This window comes from Mustelus asterias, chromosome 24 (assembly GCF_964213995.1).
Source record: "Mustelus asterias chromosome 24, sMusAst1.hap1.1, whole genome shotgun sequence".
Classification (NCBI taxonomy): domain Eukaryota; kingdom Metazoa; phylum Chordata; class Chondrichthyes; order Carcharhiniformes; family Triakidae; genus Mustelus; species Mustelus asterias.
The window spans coordinates 20,402,221-20,423,418 of NC_135824.1; the positions used below are offsets into that span (position 1 = coordinate 20,402,221).

General features: G+C 45.4%; 1 protein-coding gene across 4 annotated transcripts in view; it reads left to right on the forward strand.

The window, feature by feature from the left end:
* Positions 1 to 21,198, forward strand: part of atp8b4 (ATPase phospholipid transporting 8B4) — a 363,747-nt gene that overhangs the window by 218,025 nt on the left and 124,524 nt on the right. For all 4 annotated transcript variants that reach the window (XR_013500782.1, XM_078241378.1, XM_078241379.1 and 1 more), the window contains 5 exons: positions 6,857 to 7,015; positions 8,144 to 8,232; positions 9,367 to 9,563; positions 11,828 to 12,036; positions 13,098 to 13,141. Coding sequence is in view for 3 of the 4 variants with exons in the window: in XM_078241378.1 (XP_078097504.1) it covers positions 6,857 to 7,015; positions 8,144 to 8,232; positions 9,367 to 9,563; positions 11,828 to 12,036; positions 13,098 to 13,141 (698 nt within the window). In the remaining variant the exon portion in view is untranslated. The remainder of the gene's footprint in view (positions 1 to 6,856; positions 7,016 to 8,143; positions 8,233 to 9,366; positions 9,564 to 11,827; positions 12,037 to 13,097; positions 13,142 to 21,198) is intronic.

The following is a 21,198-nucleotide window of genomic DNA, read 5'->3' on the forward strand; positions in this document are numbered from 1 at the left end:
GGGGAATATATAGATGGGACAATGTGATCGGCACAGGCTTGGAGGGCCGAAGAGCATGTTCCTGTTTGTACTGTTCTTTGTTCCTTGTTAGTATGCCACTCAATATGGTGAAGACCCGTTTGTTTTTAAGAGGAATTTTACCTCATATATTCTTTTAGATGGAGGGTTGGTTAGCTCAGTTGGTTGGACAGCTGGTTAGTGATGGCAGAGCGACACCAACAATGTGGGTTCAAATCCCGTACCGGCTGAGGTTATTCACAGAGGCCCTGCCTTCTCAACCTGGTCCCTCGCCTGAGGTGTGGTGACCCTCAGGTTAAAATCACCACCAGTCAGTCATCTGGGACTGTGGCGACATTCATTCTTTTAAATACTTTTATCTGATCTTTTTCAATGTTATTTATGGATTGGTTTCTATGGGTACTTAGCTGCAATAAATTGTTTTCTTTTGTTTCTGTTTCTAAGTAAGTTGGTGTTTCTAAATAATTTCCATGAAAGATCATTTGCATGTTCACACACACGTCGGACGATTGTTTAGCCAACTTTATAAGCAGAAAGTGAAGTCAGTTAATTTTATTTTGCATCGCTGTTGGCTTTTGGAGTTCAGGAAGGGCAGGAGTATAAATCGGTTAACCCCCATTTTAAATATTCCAGCACGTCTTTTGAAAAATGCTTGTCTTGTAACCTCATGCTATTCCCAGACAAATGAACAAATATCGGGACAGCATGGTGGCACAGTGATTAGCACTGCTGCCTCACAGCGTCAGGGACCCAAGTCCAAGTCTGGCCTCGAGTCACTGTCTGTGTGGAGTTTGCACATTCTCCCCGTGCCTGCGTGGGTTTCCTCCGGGTGCTCTGGTTTCCTCCCACAGTCCAAAGATGTGCGGGTTAGGTGGATTGGCCGTGCTAAATTGACCCTAGTGTCAGGGGATTAGCAGGGTAAATATGTGGGGTTGCAGGAATATTGCCTGAGTGGGTCGGTGCAGACTCGATGGGCTGAATGGCCTCCTTCTGCACTGTTGGGATTCTATGATTGTTCTAAATAGTCTAAACTGCTGATGAGGGAAGCAAAACAATTTCTAATTCCGTTTTTTTTCTCTGCCCAGAGTCATTAAGATGAAAGTCAGACATGTCTTGATGATCATTCCCTTCCATGCTCCCACAACAGAAATGCAATAATGACCAGACAATCTATCTTTGCAATGTCAATTGAGGCATCCATATTGGTCAGGACACCAGGGAAAACTCCCATGTTGAAGTAGTACCACAGAAGCTTTTACATCCACCTGAGAGGGCAGGTGTAGCCTCAGTAACATCACATCAGAAAGACGGTACCTACGACAATGCAGCAGTCCCTCAGTACAGTCCTGGTGTGACAGGCCAGGCTTTAGTGCTCAAGTCCTGAAGTGGGAATTAACTGGAAAGGCATTGGATGAGATTTTCTGACCTGCCCCCTGCCACCCCCTCCTGGCGGGAATATCACACCCATTGTGTGGTTCTGTGAAAGGACATGAGTGAACCAGATGGGTTTTTCCGACAATCGACAATGGTTTCATGGTCATCAGTAGATTCTTAATTCCAGATATTTTTTCTGCCGTGGTGGGATTCTAACCCTGGTCCCCAGAGCATTACCCTGCGTCTCTGGATCACTAGTCCAGTGATAATACCACTACGCCACTGCCTCTGCTAAGTGTTTGCAGACAGACTGAGGAAATGGTCTGCCTTCAATGTTTTCCAAGCATGCGAAAGTGACTCATCTGTGTAAGATGAGAATAATTTCTTTACCAAAAGAGGGTGTGGACGGAGACGACTTGGATTGTGGGATCTCGTTCCAAATGCATTTCACCACTTACTCATTTGTGTCTGGAAAATCAGTGTTTGGAATGTCTCTGTTTGGGTCCAGTCCTGTTGCGGTGGATAAGAGCAACCTTGTTCCCACCCAGTCTGTGGAGGCTCCAACCAAAGGTTGTAGTTAGTTTTGCCTGTTATGGGAGAGAAACAAGCAGCTAACCAATGTGGGAAAGTGTCTCGCGTTGCTCTCCGAAATTGCTTTAATCCCCGTTAGTCCATTTAGTACGAACACAGTGAAAATGCCACCAGTTTATGCTATAGAATTGAGCAAGTGCGCGGTCTCAAATAAAGCCAGGGAATGCTGTAAATATTCAGCAGGCATGGAGCTGAATTATAGAATCCCGACAGTGCAGAAGGAGGCCATTCGGCCCATCAGGTTTGCACTGACTCTCCGAAAGTGCATCTTACCAGGCCCATCCCCTGCCCAATTCTCATAACCCTGCGCATTTACCATGGCTAATCCACATCTGTGGGGACTAATTGTAAATTTAGCATGGCCAATCCACCTAACGTGCACATCTTTGGAGTGTGGGAGAAAACCAGAGCACCCAGAAGAAACCCACGCAGACATGGGGAGAACGTGCAAACTCCGCACAGTCACCCAAGGCTGGAAGTGAACCCGGGTCCCTGTCGCTGTGAGGCAGCAATGCTAACCACTGCGCCATCGTGCCGCCCTGTAATATTCAGCAGTGCTAACCACTGCGCCATCGTGCCGCCCTGTAATATTCAGCAGTGCTAACCACTGCGCCATCGTGCCGCCCTGTAATATTCAGCAGTGCTAACCGCTGTGCTGCCATGCTGGTCAGGTTAGATGAGCTTTCATCCGAACTGGAAAAGGTTTGAAATGATCAGTTTTTAAGCAAGGGCAGGGAAAACAGGATATGAAGAACAGTGAAACACTGTCACAAGGTAGAAAGCAGGAGAGGTTAAATGCCAAAAGGGATGATAATGCAAGACCAAATACATAGGAATGGGACTAATGAAGAAAGAAAATGAGGAGGTTCAATCAAATAGAATCATGAAATGGTTACAGTACAGAGGGCCATTCTGCCCATTGTATCCATGTCAGCTCTCAGCAAGACCAACTCAGCTAGCCCCACCTCCCACTCGGTAAGCCTGGATTCCCTTCTCTTCGGGTGCTTATCCGATTCTCTGTGGGAAGTCCTGATTGAACCTGCCTCCCCCCCACACTCGGGCAGTGCATTCCCGATCCAGATCCTCGCCCCTCGCTGCATAAAAATAACGTAATAGTTTTTTGCCCATGCTGCCATTGGTACTTGTGCCAATCAGCTTAAATTGGTGTCCTCTGGTTCTCTCTCTCTCCACCTTTCCCTCAGTGGCATCAGTGGCATCCACTATCCAAAAAAAAACTGCAGAGTGGTGATGATCTGAAATTGTCGAACTCAGTGTTCCGGCTTGAAGGTCGAGGAATCTTTCATTAAAATTTCATCAAGTGTATCGTTTAACCGAGTCAGCACATTTCTTATTTTTCACTCATTTGCTAATTCGCCATCTGGCATCAGGAAGGTTGCCAAACCTTTCATGGATCTTAAAAAAAGACTGTAGAGCAAGGAAAGAAATTTGATCCCGCTCTCCGAAAAAGACGGAAACCGTCTCATAACTGAATTGAGAAATAAAGCTACCGATATATTGCACTGACTTGCTTTGTCAAAATTCTACATTTCATCTCAAATTTACCCTGTGCAGTTTAGTTTTAAAAGCAAGAGTGTTGCTGAAAAAGGAGACATCTTTTGTCGAAGCTTTTCATCTTACACTCATCAGGGGTATTCGCAAGATAGCAATGTAAGGAAAATCATCAAATTTATACTGTATGAGAAGGGAGCGCTGGCTGGTTGGACTCCAATCAGTAGCGACAGACAGTGGGATTCTTCTCCCACTAGGCGGAGTATGCTCACTGGCAGCGGGGTCTTATGGTCCTTCCATTGCCAACAGGGTTTCCTGTTCAACACACCCCTCGCCATCGGGAAACCCATGGCAAGGGTGCGCCATCGGCGGGACCATAAGATCCCACCGGTTTGAACGGTAGCAGGGTTTTGGTGATAGAAACCAGTGTGAATGTAAGCCTACTTGTGACTAATAAATAAACTTTACAGTATCAGTTTGTTGATTTCCCTTGCATTATATTGTTCTGATGAGTGCAAAATGAAAAGCTTCAACAATAAAACCCTTTTTTCAGCAAAGCCCAAGAGCTGTGCGACCAAACAGCTACTTGTAAAGGGAAGAGTAATCAGTCATTTCAAACAACAAATAAAATGCAATCATTTATATTTAAATTAATTTTCTGGGTTTGTTATATCAGAGGAGTCTGATTATCATCGAAGCATCCAGCACAGAATGAGGCCCTTCTGCCTACTGGGCGTTTGCTGGCTCTTTGAAAGAAATTAACCAATTAATGCCATTACCCACCCCCCACCCTCCGCCTCCCCCCGCCTTCTTCCTCTGTATCCTCTAAATTAAAGTTACTATTGATTCTGAAAATAAAACTTGCATTTATATCACACTTTTTATGACGACCAGCGGCACGGTGATACAGTGATTAGCACTGCTGCCTCACAGCTCCAGGGACCTGGGTTCAATTCCGGCCTGTCTGTGTGGAGCTTGTACATTCTCCCCGTGTCTGTGTGGGTTTCCTCCGGGTGCTCCCGTTTCCTCCCTAAGTCCAAAGATGTGCAGGTTAGGTGGATTGGTCATGCTAAATTGCCCCTTAGGTGCAGGCTCAATGGGCTCCTTCTGCACTGTAGGGATTCTATGATATCTCAAGAGCAATTAAGTATTTTTTTCAAATGTAGTCACTGTGGTAATGCAGGAAACCCGGCAGCTAATTCAGCAAACTCCCACAGACAGCAGTGTGGAAACAGCTGTTTTTGTGATATTGATTTGAGGGATTAATATTGCTCAGGACACCAGGGATAGCTTCTCAGCTATTCTTCATAGTATTGATGTGGAGATGCCGGCGTTGGACTGGGGTAAGCGCAGTAAGAAGTCTCACAACACCAGGTTAAAGTCCAACAGGTTTATTTGGCAGTACAAGCTTTCGGAGCACTGCTCCTTCATCAGGTGAATGAAGACTTGTGTTCACAAACAGGGCATATACAGACTTGTGACTGCATAAGCCCTGTTTGTGAACACAAGTCCTCACTCAACTGATGAAGGAGCAGCGCTCCGAAAGCTTGTGCTGCCAAATAAACCTGTTGGACTTTAACCTGGTGTTGTGAGACTTCTTACTCTTCATAGTATTGCCATGGGATCATTAACATGGAGAAGCAGATGTGGTTCATCTGAGGAACAGGACCTCAGACAGTGCAGTGCTCCCTCAGTCCTGCACAGGAACATCAGCCTTGATTTTGTGCTCAAACCCTGAGGTGGGACTTGAATCTGGAATCTTGTTTTTTTTAAATGCATTTATAGGATGTGGGCATCGCTGGCAATGGCAGCATTTATTGCCCATCCCTAATTGCCCTTGAGAAGGTGGTACTGAACAGCCTTCTTGAACCGCTGCAGTCCATGTGATGTGGGTACTCCCACAGCACTGTTAGGGAGGGAGTTCCAGGATTTTGACCCAACGACAATGAAAAAACAGTGATATATTTCCTAGTCAGGATGGTGAGTGGCTTGGAGGGGATCTTTCAGATGGTGGTGTTCCCATGTGTCTGCTGTCCTTGTACTTCCACCTTTAGCTCAGTTAGCTGGACAGCTGGATCCTGATACAGGGCGGCGCCAACAGCAAGGATTCAATTCCCGTACCGGCTGAGGTTATTCATGAAGGCCCCGCCTTCTCAATTTTGCCCCTCGCCTGAGGTTTGGTGATCCTCAGGTTAAATCACCACCCTTTTGAGGGGGAGAGTGTTGAGGATTAACCAGACAATGCACAGTGAGTACTCAAATCTTTTAAGCTTTTATTACCTTCTAGACACAGTCTAGAACAGACGCAGTGCATTTCACTCTGATGTTCTAGCAGAGTTCCGCAGTGTCAGTTATAGCACTTTTTAGCCAATGAGCGAGAACATGCCAGTTAAAACACCATTGGCCCTACAGTTTGGTGTCTACTTTCAACCAATAGAATTTATAATCCTTCATTTGCATACATAGTCCACCAACCATAACATAGCTTTTTGCCCTTTCTTATCCAATAGAAAATCGTCTCCTTCATTAGTGTATCTGTCAACATATCTTGTTTTTGGTATTTGTCATGGTGACTTGTCCTTATTTTCATCCTGTGGCCAAGCCCTGGAATGCAGTGTTTATGAAACTGACACAAGGTTAGATTAGTCTCTTATCCTGAATATGCAAGTGCCAGCCTCACTGAAGGCCTTGTCTGCTAATAAGTATTTTCCATTACTTGACAGAGTTGTTTGACATAACTTAATTTTCACAATTGTTGTATCTTAATTTCCGCAAGAGCAGCCTATGGTCATCTGGGACTATGGCGATTTTATCTTTACTTCTAGGAGGTAGAGGTTGTGGATTTGGAAGCTTGAGTCCACAGAGCTTTGGAGAGTTACTGGATGAGTTGTGTGTAAACGGTGCACACTGTTGTCAGTATGCATCGGTGGTGAAGGGAGTGGGTGTTAAAGGTGATGGATGGGGTGCCAATCATGTGGGCTGCTTTGTCCTGGATGGTATCAAACTTCTTGAATGTTGTTGGAGCTGCACCCACCCAGGCAGTGATATTGCTGAATCACTATGTGTATTCGATTCAAAAAATCCCATCAAATATCTCTGCTTAAATTAGAAAATAAAGATTGTATTGCAAAAAGAATAGTTAATCGTTAATCACAATTGGAGTGTAATTTGTTTAATGAGCAAACATTCAGTTTGTGCTGGTCAGATACTGGCCTGTATTGCCAAACTGTTGAACTAGGTATATACGAGCAAAATATTTGAAGCAAATAACATTTCCTGGACTATTTTTGCGCTTTAAAGTACTTCCTGATGTACTGAGTCAATCTCCTTGTGTTGATGTCTTTATCTCTTTTTGCTCTGGCAGGGGAAATCATTTGCGAGCCTCCAAATAATAAATTGGACAAATTCACAGGGACGCTGTTTTGGAAGGATACAAAATATTCTCTAGATAATGAAAAGATGCTGCTTCGAGGCTGCGTACTGCGGAACACTGAGTGGTGCTTTGGCCTGGTGATCTTTGCAGGTAAATCGTAGAACGGTGCGGACTGAAACATTGAAAAGAATTCTGATAGACTGATTAAAAAGAAACAAAAGATGTCTTGGCTTTCAATTGTGTCTTTCACAACTTGGGAGTGCCCCAACATGCTTTACAGCCAATTAAGATCTTTTTGATGTGTGGTCACTGTTGTGTAGTGAAGGAAATGTGGGAGCCAATTCGCACACAGCCAGCTCCCACAAAGAGCAATGTGATAATGACCACATAATCAGTCCTAGTCACCTTTGCTGAGGGATAAATATTATTTGATTTGATTTATTATTGTCACATGTATTAGCATACAGTGAAAAGTATTGTTTCTTGCGTGCTATACAGACAAAGCATACCAAACATAGAGAAGGAAACGAGAGAGTGCAGAATGTAGTGTTACAGTCATAGCTAGGGTGTAGAGGAAGATCAACTTAATGCTAGGTAGGTCCATTCAAAAGTCTGATGGCAGCAGGGAAGAAGCTGTTCTTGTGTCGGTTGGTATGTGACCTCAGACTTTTGTATCTTTTTCCAAACGGAAGAAGGTGGAAGATAGAATGTCCAGGATGTGTGGGGTCCTTGGTTATGCTGGCTGCTTTGCCAAGGCAGTGGGAAGTGTGGACAAAGTCAATGGATGGGAGGCTGGTTTGTATGATGGGTTGGGCTATATTCACAACCTTCTGTAGTTCCTTATGGTCTTGGTCAGAGCAGGAGCCATACCAAGCCGTGACACAACCAGAAAGAATGCTTTCTATGGCGCATCTGTAAAAGTTGGTGAGAGTCATAGCTGACATGCCAAATTTCCTTAGTCTTCTGAGAAAGTAGAGGCGTTGGTGGCCAGGACACTGAGGAGAACTCTGCTGCTCTTCTTTGTATACACTCTTTATGCCCCCCCCCCCACCCCCCAGAGGGCAAATGGGGCCTTAGTTTAAAGATCACATCCATGGGGCTGCAAATCTGACAGTGCAGCACTCCCTCAGTACTTCATTGGAGTGACTGTCAAGATCCAATGGTCAGGTGCATGGAGGGGGAGGACTTGAACCCACGTCTTCTGACTTGGAGGCAAGAGTGCCAAGGCTATCATTTTATTCAGTGATACACGTAGCGAACCTTGGCTTTATGTTCTAGGGCCTGATACCAAGCTAATGCAGAACAGTGGCCGAACAAAATTCAAACGGACGAGCATAGACCGACTGATGAATACTTTGGTCCTGTGGGTAAGTCAATAAGCTCTTTACCATGTGTTTACTTGGTCATCTTGGTACCTTCTCTTCTGCACATTAGAAACGGGGTGTTTTATGGATTGTAATAAAGTAGAGTGTCTCCAATATCCGTGAATGAATTTGGATCACTAAGAAAGTGATGTTTCATTACATTACAGGGACTATTAGAGTTAATAAGGGGATCGGGATCTATCAATCATTACTGAAATGTAATTGAAATTAAGTTCTGAAACATTAACAAGATCCTGTAAATATTCAATCAAGCAGTTCAAGAAAATAGCATGGGTGCTTTTATGGGGTTAGGGGCAGGGTTGGGGGTGGTGACTAGATAAGCACGAGAAGAGAAACTGCTGATAGTATTGGATGAAGAGTGGTGGGAGGAGGCTGCCTTGGAACATAGAATCCTCGAATCCCGACAGTGCAGAAGGAGGCCATTCGAGAAGGTCCATTGAGCCTGCACCGACAACAATCCCACCCAGCCCCTATCCCTGTAAACCCATGCATTTACCCTGCTAATCCCCCCCAACCTACACATCTTGAGACACTAAGGCACAATTTAGCATGGCCAGTCAACCTAACTCCCACATCTTTGGACTGTGGGAGGAAATTGGTGCACCCGGAGGAAATCCACGCAGACACGGGGAGAATGTGCAAACTCCACACAGACAGTCACTCAAGGCCAGAATCGAACCCAGGTCCCTGGAGCTCTGAGGCATCAGTGCTAACCACTGTGCCACCGTGCCACCCATAGAACAGAACATAGAACGGATGGGTTAAATGGCCTGTTTCTGTGCTGTAAACTCAATGTGAACCAGTTTTCTCAATGGTTAATAAAGCATTGACTTTATTTAGATATAGGAGAACTGTTCCTAAACTTGTATTTTTTTTAATGGTCTTCTCCCTTCAGTTGTCCTCTCAGCCCAGAGAACAAGGCAGTCTTAGATGTAGGCTTGCATGCAGCAAGATACTTGATGAAACAACAGATAGGATGTAATCTTTTGTAGAGCGGGAGGAATGCTGCCAGGTTTAAAGCCCAATGCTTTGCTGTGTAAAATGCCGAGGATCGAGATACAGTCAAGGAAATGTCAACACTGTTCTCCTCTGTGACAACAATGATTCTCTCTTCAGATCTTCGGCTTTCTAGTGTGCATGGGAATCATTTTAGGAATTGGCAATTCCATTTGGGAAAGTGAAGTCGGATTTCACTTCCACATCTACCTGCCCTGGGATGAGTGGATGAAAAATGCGATTTTCTCAGGATTTCTCAGTTTCTGGTCATACATTATCATCCTGAACACGGTTGTGCCGATCTCACTATATGTCAGGTGAGACATTGTTCGCAGTGAATTCTCAATGGGGAGGTTTAATTGAGGTTCTCCCTCATGCCTTTGCCTTTCAAAAAGGTAAATTATTACCTAAATGGAAAGCAGATTCAAAATGCTTCCGGGCAGAGGGATCTGGGTGTCTATGCCATAATAAAAAATGGCAAATGGGATATTGGCATTTATTGCAAAGGGACTGGAGTATAACAATAGGGAAGTGTTGTAGCAATTGTGTTGGGGGTTGGTGAGACCACAGCTAGAGTATTGTGTCTAATTTTGAAAAAGTAAAATATATTTATTAGTCATAAGTAGGCTGACATTAACACTGCAATGAAGTTACTGTGAAAATCCCTTAGTCGCCACACTCCAGCCCCTGTTCGGGTACACCTGAGGAAGAATTTTAGCACGGCCAATTCACCTAATCTGCATATCTTTGGACTGCACATCTTTTGGTCTCCTTATCTGAGGAAGGATGTGGTGACATTGGAGGCAGTCCAGGGGAGATTCGCCAGATTGATTCCGGGGATGAAAGGGTTGACGTATGAGGAGAGATTAAACAGTTTGGGCTTGTACTCGCTAGAGTTTAGGAGGATGAGAGGGGATCCGATCGAGGTATATAAAATTTTTAAAAGGATTGATAAAATAAATGTAGACCAAATGTTTCCTCTTGTGGGGCAATCTAGAACAAGAGGTCACAGGTATAGGTTGAGAGGCGGTAGATTTAAAACTGAGATGAGGAGGAACTACTACTTGCAGAGGGTGGTGAATTTGTGGAACTCGCTGCCCCATAGCACGGGTGGAGTCCGAATCATTAAATGTTTTCAAGAAGGAGATGGATATATTTCTAATAAAAAAAGGGATATGGGGAACAGGTGGGGAGGTGGATTTGAGACCAGAGAGAGATCAGCCATGATCTGATTAAATAGCGGAGCAGGCTCGAAGGGCTGAATTTGCCCATTCCTGCTCCTAATTCCTATGTTCCTATGTTTCCCATTGAAATCTGTCATTTGATGTTAATTCCACAGAATATTCATGCATAATGTGATTACACTAAATCCACAGTGGCATTCAGCAGGTGGATAATGTACAGTTTTATCAATACCTGGATTGCAGGGTCCAGCTGAGGTTAATCATAGAAGCCCTACAGTGCAGAAGGATGCCATTCGGCCCATCGAGCCTGCACCAACAACAATCCTACCCAGGCCCTATCCTGATAACCCCATGTATTTACCTTGCTAACCCCGTGACACTAAGGGGCAATTCAGCATGGCCAAACACCCCCCCAACCTGCACGTCTTTGGGTTCTGGAAGGAAACCGGAGAACCCGGAGGTGGATGGCACAGTGGTTAGCGCTGCTGCTTCACAGTGCTAGGGACGCGGGTTCCATTCCCGCCTTGGGTCACTGTCTGTGTGGAGTTTGCATGTTCTCCCCTGTCTGCGTGGGTTTCCTCTGGGTGCTCCGGTTTCCCCCCACATTCTGAAAGACGTGCTGGTTAGGTGCGTTGACCCGAACAGGTGCCGGAGTGTGGCGACTGGGGGAATTTCACAGTAACTTCGTTGCACTGTTAATGTAAGCCTTGCTTGTGACTAATAAATAATTACTTTGAAACCCACGCAGACACGGCGAGAATGTGTAAGCTCCACACCGACATACTTCTAGGTCAAGAACAACTGAGGATCTTAATGTTAGAAATTAATAATTCAGACCATATAGTTGTTTTATTAATAAGAGGGTTTTTTATACCTCAAAAGCCTCAAACACTACAAAGCTAATAAAAATACTTTTGAAGTTGCAATGCAGGAAATGTGGCACAACAAACTCCCACCCACAACATTGTGATAATGACCAAATAATGCGTTTCTGCAATGTTAATTGAGGGCTGAATGTTGGCCAAGAGACCAGAGGGGGTCTCCCTGCTGTTCTTGGAATAGATGAGGATTTTTATTTGATTTGCATACCTCTTTGATGTTGTTTCTTCAAAGTAAACAGGCGTGGATAAATCCGTCACTTCCAGCATCTCAACTTGTTGGCAAAGAGCATCTTATTTTCCCTTCTGTTACTTGTGATTTTTTCAAAACATAATTGACTTTGAAGATTCCTCGAGCTCTGTTTAATGGTGACCTTAATTTAAATTCATTCTTCCAGATACTCACATTGTTGTGTTTTGATGTTTCCGTTTGGCTTTCAGCTGTTCCCTCGTTGCAATATCTTCTTATTTTCTTTTTTGGTGTTCTCCAATATTTTTTTGACTCTGTGTCCATTTCAGTGTTGAAGTCATTCGACTTGGGCACAGTTACTTCATAAACTGGGACCGGAAGATGTACTACGCCAACAGAAACACGTCTGCTGAGGCACGTACCACGACACTCAATGAAGAGCTGGGGCAAATAGAATATATATTTTCTGACAAAACAGGAACGCTGACGCAGAATATAATGATCTTCAACAAATGCTCGATTAATGGAAAAGCCTACGGTGGGTTTCTATACGATTTCTAAATAATTTGCACTTTCCCTCCCAAAAGCAATAGCAATTTCAGAGAAGTGCTCCTTGTGATGCCTCTGTTCTCCCCCGCCCAATCTCCCCCCCCCACCCAGCCAGCCATATTATTCTAACCCATCTCCTTTTTGTTTGCAAAATTGTTGATTATCAAATGGAGCAACTGAGCCATGGGCCGGAATTCTTCGGCCGTTCACGCCCTGCCGCCAGCAAGAACGACGAATTTGGTGCTCACCCAAATCTCCGGTCACTGCAGTGGGACCAGAGAATCCCGCCGGCGCGAACGGCCAGAGAATCCCGCTAGCGCGAACGGCCGGAAAATCCCACTGGCGTGAACAGCCACAGTCCAAAGATTAGGGTGCATTGGCCATGCTAAATTTTCCCTCAGTGTACCCGAACAGGCGCCGGAGTGTGGCGACTAGGGGATTTTCACAGTAACTTCATAGCAGTGTTACTGTAAGCCTACTTGTGACACTAATAAATAAACTTAAACTTAAAGCAACTTCACCTTATTTTCCCTCTGCCCGCCCCACCTCACCTCCAACCCCCACTCCTGCCATGCGGGTCACTTGCTTTGAGCCTTTTCAGCCACTGGTTGAATCATGCTGTTATTGGGATGCGGCCCTCAGGTGGGAGTTATTTGCCCACTTGAGGGCCTTCACTTTGCCCACAGGTCAGCAGGCTACCCAGTGCCACTGGTAAAACTGATGTAGAATCAGGAGTGGGTGGGTGTGCAGTGAGTGAGCTGCCCATTAGATTTAATGTGGAGCTTCTGCACCTTCAAACCCACCAGCAAAAGTGCATAAGATCTCTCTGTGTGAGTGCACACGTGTAAAGATGGTGTTGTTGATGTGACGCTGACCTTCCAAGTCTGTCTCCATCCTGCGCTTCCGGATGGTGTACATCGACAGATTGTGAGAATGTTATTCTCTCGACCCCCTGATTTTGCTTATTAGCATCCAAAGAAACAAAGGTTCATTTTCTCTCCAAATATTGAGTGGAAACTCGAATGATTTTTTTCTTCAATTCTTTTCCAGGAGACGTCTATGATGAACTGGGACATAAAATGGAAATATCTGAGGTAAGGGTAGTATAAAGAAAATACTTGAACTTAATGCAATTAGGCTTTTCCAGATGTTTGTAAATTGTGAGGTGCAGCAACGTCATTGTGTTGAAAAATAACTTTCACACTCCCAGCTGTTGTTCAAATTGTGATCCGCCCTTTCATACCGACATTCATCCAACACTGCAACCTAAAACTCTGCTTAGGCCTGGACACTAGTCCTAAAATTGCACCCCTGTATTGAACCGCCAAGGTATTCTCCCGGAGTTTGGACTCGTAGAATCCCTACAGTGCAGAAGGAGGCCATTCGGCCCATCAAGTCAGCACCGACAACAATCCTACCCAGGCCCCTATCCCTGTAACCCCACATACTTAGCCCACTAATCCCTCTAACTTATGCATCCTGAAACACTAAGGGCCAATGACTAATGCATGTAACCCGCACATCTTTGGACTGTGGGAGGAAACTGGAGCACCTGGAGGAAACCCACGCAGACACGGGGAGAACATACAAACTCCACCACAGACAGTGACCCAAGCCGGGAATCGAACCCAGGTCCCTGGCGCTGTGCGGCAGCAGTGCTAACCACTGTGCCACCGTGCCGACTTATCCTGATCCAACATGTCATACTGACCCCAAGCATCAAAGTTTATTGTTTATCTCGTTACATTTATTGGAAAAGATAGTACAATATTTATTAGTGCCGATGTTCATTTATCGTTACACAATCACTAATTAATGGATGCTTCAAGTTTATTCCACCCTGTCCACGTGTCAAAGTCATCCCAGATTGGGACCTCAGCTTTTAATTCTGGACACTTTTGTTTGAGCTCATCCTTGTCCCTGTTTATGAGCAGGATGCTTTTATATAACCTCAATGTTTATTTGCTTGTGCATCGTTGCAGCCACTTCAAAATCGAACAGTAACTTCATTGCAGTGTTAATGTAAGCCATCTTGTGACAGTAATAAATAAACTTAAAAACTTTAAAAAATTATGGCTATCCTTTCTTTATCTTGGATCCTCCCGTTTTGGCTCCAGCCCTTCCTACCACCCAGTTGTACCAGCCTTTCTGTCTACCCTCTTGGGCACTTTGCCCTTATTGAACACAGTCATTGCGGTATATTTGGCCCATCAAATCTGTGCCAACTCTCTGTGGAGCAATCCTATCCCTCCTCTCTCCCTGTAGCCTGCAAATTTATTTTCCTCAAACGCCTCAAATTTCCAATTTCAGTGGAAATTATTAATGAATCCCACTTTCACCACTCCTGTAGGCAGCGGGTTCTAGGTCATTACAACATCAAGTTGTAAGATTTGGGGTTGGCACGCTCAGTTGGCTGGACGGCTGGTTCATGATGCAGAACGATGCCAACAACATCGTTGTCGTTTTCCTCCACAATGCCTGTGTCAAAAAGGAATTGCACATGGAAGGCCTGAGATTAAAGTATGATCCCAATAAGTCCCCAGGGCCTGATGTTCTGCATCCCAGAGTACTCAAGGAAGTGGCCCCAGAAATAGTGGACGCATTGGTGATCATTTTCCAGCATTCTATAGTTTCTGGAAGAGTTCCAGTGGATTGGAGGATAGCTAATGTAACCCCACTTTTTAAAAAAGGAGAGAGAAAGAAAACCGGGAATTGTAGACCGGTTAGCCTGACATCGGTGGTGGGGACAATGCTGGGGTCAATTATTAAGGATGCAATAACTGGGCATTTGGAAAGTGGTGACAGGATTGGTCCAAGTCAGCATGGGTTCACTAAAGGGAAATCGTGCTTGACAAATGTTCTGGAATTTTTTGAGGATGTGACCAGTAGAGTGGACAAGGGTGACCCACTGGATGTTGTGTATCTGGACTTTCAAAAGGCTTTTGACAAGGCCCCACACAGGAGATTAGTGAACAAAATTACAGCTCATGGTATTGGGGATAATGTATTGACGTGGATAGAGAACTGGTTGGCAGACAGGAAGCAGACAGTGGGAGTAAATGGGTCCTTTTCAGAGTGGCAGGCAGTGACTAGTGGGGTACCACAAGGTTCAGTGCTGGGACCCCAACTATTCACAATATACATTAATGATTTGGATGAAGGAATTGAAATCAAATTTGCGGATGACACTAAGCTGCGTGGCAGTGTGTGCTGTGAGGAGGATGCTGAGAGGCTGCAGGGTGACTTGGACAGGCTGTCTGAGTGGGCAACTACTTGGCATATGCAATATAATGTGGATAAATGTGAGATTATCCACTTTGGTGGCAAAAACAGGAAGGAAGATTATTATCTGAATGGTAGCAGTTTAGGAAAAGGGGAAGTGCAACGTGGCCTGGGTGTCATGGTGGAACAGTCGCTGAAGGTTGGTATGCAGGTACAACAGACAGTGAGAGAAGCTAATGGCATGCTGGCCTTCACAGCAAGAGGATTTGAGTATAGGAGTAAGGATGTCTTGCTGCAGTTATACAGGGCCTTGGTGAGGCCACACCTTGACTATTGTGTGCAGTTTTGGTTTCCTAGTCTGAGGACGGACATTCTTGCTATTGGGAGAATCCAGCAAATGTTCGCCAGACTGATTCCCGGAATGGCAGAACTGACATATGAAGAGAGAGAGTGGATCGACTGGGCTTGTACTAAATGGAATTTAGAAGAATGAGAGGGGATCTCATAGAAACATATAAAATCCTGATGGGACTGGACAGGCTAGATGCAGGAAAAATGTTCCTGATGTTAGGAAAGTCCAGAACTAGGGGTCACAGTCTTAAGAATAAGGGGTAAGCCATTCAGGACTGAGATGAGAAAGAACTTCTTCACTCAGAGAGTTGTGAACTGTGGAATTCTCTACCACAGAAGGCCAGTTCATTAGATATGTTCGAGAGGGAGCTGGACATGGCCTTTGTGGCTGGGATCAAGGGGTATGGAAGAAAGTGGGAGTGGGATACTGAAAGTGCATGATCAGCCATGGTCATATTGAATGGTGGTGCAGGCTTGAAGGGCCGAATGGCCTCCTCCTGCACCTATTTTCCATGTTTCTAACTTTAGGTTCAGCATAACTTAGCTGCTTTTTCTACTGAATGCTTCAATTTATGAAGCCCAGGATTCCATATGCTTTGCGAATCACACTCTGAAATCTGAAGAATCTTATCCATGTGAGCTCCCAGGTGAAAATCAAACCCAATCTTTTTTTGCCTCTTGCCCGATCTTACCAGTTCACCACGCCAATCGACCGGCAGGATGAGCCGGTAAGGTCGCCTCCTTGGTCTTCTGAATTGGTGTCGTACTTTATTTTATAATGCTGCTCCTTACAATCCTCCTTAGGAGGGCAGAGGTGCTATATAAATGTATTAAGTTCTTGTGTAGGAAACACTGGCTGGAACCTTCTGGCTGTTTAGGCCGGCAGGAGCTTCCAGTCCCGCTGGCGGATCTTCCTGTCCTGCTGATGGTGCACCCCTACCTCGGGTTTCCCGATAGTGTGGGGCGGATTCAATAGAAAATCCCATCGACAGCGGTGGGAACAAAAGATCCGGCTGCCAGAGAGCAGTGTGCCGCCTCCCACTGCAAGAAACATACAGCGGGGACGCTTGAAAATCTCGCCCATTGCTTCCAACATACTTAGATTTCCTATGTAAAGCAATGGAGTGGCACGGTGGCACAGTGGTTAGCACTGGTGCCTCACAGCACCAGGGTCCCAGGTTCGAGCCTCGGGTCACTGTCTGTGCGGAGTTTGCACATTCTCCCCGTGTCTGCGTGGGTTTCCTCCGGGTGCTCCGGTTTCCACCCACATTCCAAAGATGTGCGGGTTAGGTTGATTGGCCATGCTAAGTCGATCCTAGTGTCAGTGGAGTAGCAGGAATAGGGCCTGGGTGGGATTGTGGTCAGTATAGACTCGATGAGCCGAATGGCCTCCTTCTGTACTGGGATTCTAGGATCTGAACCATGTCTACAAATGGCAGAACTCCTGAGTGAAGTGACCCTGCTTGGTGACCCAGCTTTATGCTAAGAAAAACGTTTGAAAGAAGGGAGTACGGGTCTGTGTGATGTTTCCCACACGGGCAGGGCCTGGCATCTGCTGGCTGAGATGAGGTCACTTGTTCTTGTAACAACCAGAGAAATTCCCACGGAAAGTCAGCATTAATAAAAGATACAAATAGTAATAAACTGTGAACTGCTTTATGTACAAACTGGGAAAAGTGGGAATGGCACAATTTTGTCATTGTTATGATTCTTTTTAATGTGAATTTTAACAGCTTATGTAACAGCCATGCAAGAGTAATGTTTGTAATTAAAGCAGATTAAATGTGCAATTCTGGAGCTCAAAAACTGGTGATAGAAATTAATCAGATTAAAGCCTGGAGGAACCATTATCTATTCACGGGTACCTTGTGTAATCAGAATTAATAACTAGCAGTAAATCTAGTTTGCATCTAATTCAGTGACAGGCCAAGCTATCAGACTGTGTGTAAACTCATCAAAATGTAATCTTAATTTACCTCAATTCATTCCTGGTTAAATACTTTTCCTTGATGCAAATGTCCCTTTGTACAATTACTCAGGGCAGAATCTTTCAGTTCTGGAGTGTAAGTTCGGTGGGGGTCAGGAAAGCCTGTTCATAGAATAGAATCCCTACAGTGCAGAAAGAGGCCATTCAGCCCATCAAGCCTGCACCGACAGCAATCCCACCCAGGCCCTATCCCTGTAACCCCACCTATTTACCCTGCTAGTCCCCTGACACTAAGGGGCAATTTTGCATGGTCAATCAACCTAACCCGCACATCTTTGGACTGTGGGAGGAAATCGGAGCACCCGGAGGAAACTCACTCAGACATGGGGAGAACGTTCAAACTCTACACAGACAGTGACCCGAGGCCGGAGTCGAACCTGGGTGTTGTGAGGCAGCAGTGCTAACCACCGTGTCACCGTGCCGTCCACCGCGGGATGGCAGATTCCCCTGGGGTGGTGAAACGGCTTAACACTCTTCCGCTCTTCAGCTCATTATTTATGCATCAGCTCAGCATTACCCCTCCAGAGTCCTTGTATCCGCAGCCCGTACAGGAGAAGCTGGCATATCTGAGTAACCACATCCTGGGACATATGATGGTGCCTCTGGTATTGCCTTTCGCTCATAAGAACACCGCCTAAGATACACCCACGGTCGGGCCAGTGCACGCTATTGCAGTGGTCCCTGTTCAGCAGCATCTTGACCTGCTATAGGCCCCACTGGCCCTCACTGCTCAGTCCCTTGCTCCTTCTGGCTTTGTGCCAACCTAGAGCCATTAGTAAGACCTCCTTTCCTGCAGCCCTGATAATCGGTATGAACAAACTGAAGTGATGCATTAAGTGAGCATGTCCTTTATAAGTTCCCCTCCATCTCAAGGCACATGCGAATCTCTTCACCTGATCTCCAACCAGACGTGGCATCCTCACCCCTCTTTCAGGTAAAGGATTAGAGATGTGTGTCCCTCCCATTCATCCATGAATCCATATGGGGACACTGATCTTTCCCCAGGGCGATGAGAGCCGTGTGCAAGAAGCCTCAGACCAACACTTTTCTATTTGTCTTCACTACCCTTGAATCTCCTCACCGCGGGGTGGCAGATTCCTGTGGGGTGGCAGCACAGTGGTTAGCAGTGCTGCCTCACAGCACCAAAGACCTGGGTTCGATTCCTGGCTTGGGTCACTGTCTGTATGGAGTCTGCACATTTTCCCCTTGTCTGCATGGGTTTCCCCCGGGTGCTCCGGTTTCCTCCCACGGTCCAAAAGACATGCTGGTTAGATGCATTGGCCATGCTAAATTCTCCCTCAGTGTTCCCGAACAGGTGCCGGAGTGTGGCGACTAGGGGATTTCCACAGTAACTTCATTGCAGTGTTAATGTAAGCCTACTTGTGACACTAATAAATAAACTAAGCTAAACTCTGTAGAGAGACCGTAGCCTTGGAAGTATAGAAAGACTCATTGCATGATTCCTGGTCAGCCATGACCATTCACCCAGGAGGATGGAAGCTTGGTGTCGCGAATTGACTGCCTTCCACCAGCCACGGCCTTGGAGGCATTCCACCGCCCTCCCTCCCTCCTCTCCCCCTCTTCCCCCCCCGCCCCTCTCTCTCTCTCTTTCTCTTTATCTCCCTTCCTTCCTTCATCCCTGTCTCTGGCTGCAGCTGCTGGCAAATGGCACCGGGAGTTCTGCTCCATGCGGCACAATGGCACGGTGGTTAGCTCTGCTGCCTCACAGCACCAGGGACCAGAGTTCAATTCCCAGCTTGGGTCACTGTCTGTGCGGAGTCTGCACGTCCTCCCCATATCTGCGTGGGTTTCCTCCGGGTGCTCTGGTTTCCTCCCACAGTCCGAAAGATGTGTCGGTTAGGTGCACTGGCCATGCTAAATTTTCCCTCAGTGTACCCGAACAGGCGTCGGAGTGTGGCGACTCGGGGATTTTCACAGTAACTTCATTGCAGTGTTAAAAATAAATAAACTTTTAAACTTTAAAAACATTTTTAAAACTTTAAAAACTGTGATGAAGGCCTCGTTGCAGCAGGTTTGTCTGGCTCATGTGTCCCATAACATTGAGATCCCAGAAAGGTACAAAGCTACTGTTCATTCTTCTGTCAACTCCAAACCTTCCCCTTCGAGGTGACGTCACTTGTATACAGTTATAAAACATTCTCATTTCCTGCTGGCAGGGAATTTAATTTGGAGAACGGACATAATTCCAGAGAGGTGCTCTTTTAATAATCATGCATGAGATACCAATGCATACAAATGTTCATCGGGTAGCTTGACCAATAACCCAGCTTGGGAGTCTGGAGAATAAAATTCCAACAGCTTATCCCCCTGTCAGGAAGCAGATATTTTTGCTTCCCACCAGATTATGTATCTCCACCCGCCCCGGCTCCCATTGCTGGCGGGAGTGGACAATTCCAACCATTCAGCGTGCGGAAATGTTCATTCGATGTGTGTGATTGTCATCTGAACTTTTATTTGCAAAAGAACCAAGTGCAATTTAAAATGTGTATGTTCCCAGTATTGTTTTAACATCTTTGCCATGTAATAATGTTTTTTAAAATTTTGTGGAAGTGTATCCGTCACGGTGGCACAGTGGTTAGCACTGCTGCCTCACAGCACCAGGGACCCGGTTCAATTCCAGCCTCGGGTCTGTGGGGAGTTTGCACATACTCCCCGTGTCTGTGTGGGTTTCCTCCAGGTGCTCCAGTTTCCCTCCCACAGTCCAAAGATGTGCAGATTAGGTTGATTGTCCATGCTAAATTTCCCTTAGTGTCAGGGGGACTAACAGGGTGAAGATGTGGGGATAGGGCCTGGGTGGGATTGTTATCTGTGCAGACTCGATAGGCTGAATGGCCTCCATCTGCACTGTATGGATTCTTTGATTCTATAATAATTTGATTGAAAAGTGAGCCCGATAATAAATGATGAAGGAAATAAATAGTATTTATTTAAAGCCTTTAAGATCCTCAAAACATCTCAAAGTATATCACATTCATAAATTATTTTTGAAGTGTAGTCTCTTGTTGAAACAAACGTAACAACCAATTTGCACTCAACAAGGTACCTTAAAAATTCATGAGATAATTGAGCAATAATCTGTTTCTGGTGATGGTATTTGGAGGATGAATATTGGGCAGGACAATAAAATCAAATTGAGGAGGTTTCAAATTCCATCCTGGACCTCTGATGAGTTACTCACTCAGAACTCCTAGAAGATCGCTTATGTGGAGAAAAACACCAGCGTAAATCAGGAAACCAGAAACGTATTTTTAGCTGTTAACACAAGTGCTGGTTCCAAAAGACATTCAGTACTCAAAAAGGTTACTCTGCTTGGTTACATTTCAATGATCCGCGACTTGCTTTGGTTATTTCTTCTATTGCAGCTCATTTGTAACTAATTTGCTTTCTACACATTCTGTTCATTCTACAACATTCAGTCCACCCTTCTTGAATCAACATCATTATCTAATAATACAGTTCTCCCTTCATTCTGCGCCTGATTGCACGTTAGCTAGTCAAGAGGCTGAACTTGCATGGCCTCTTCCCTCTTCAAATACTCTAAATTCTCATCAATGGCTTGGAGTGTGACAA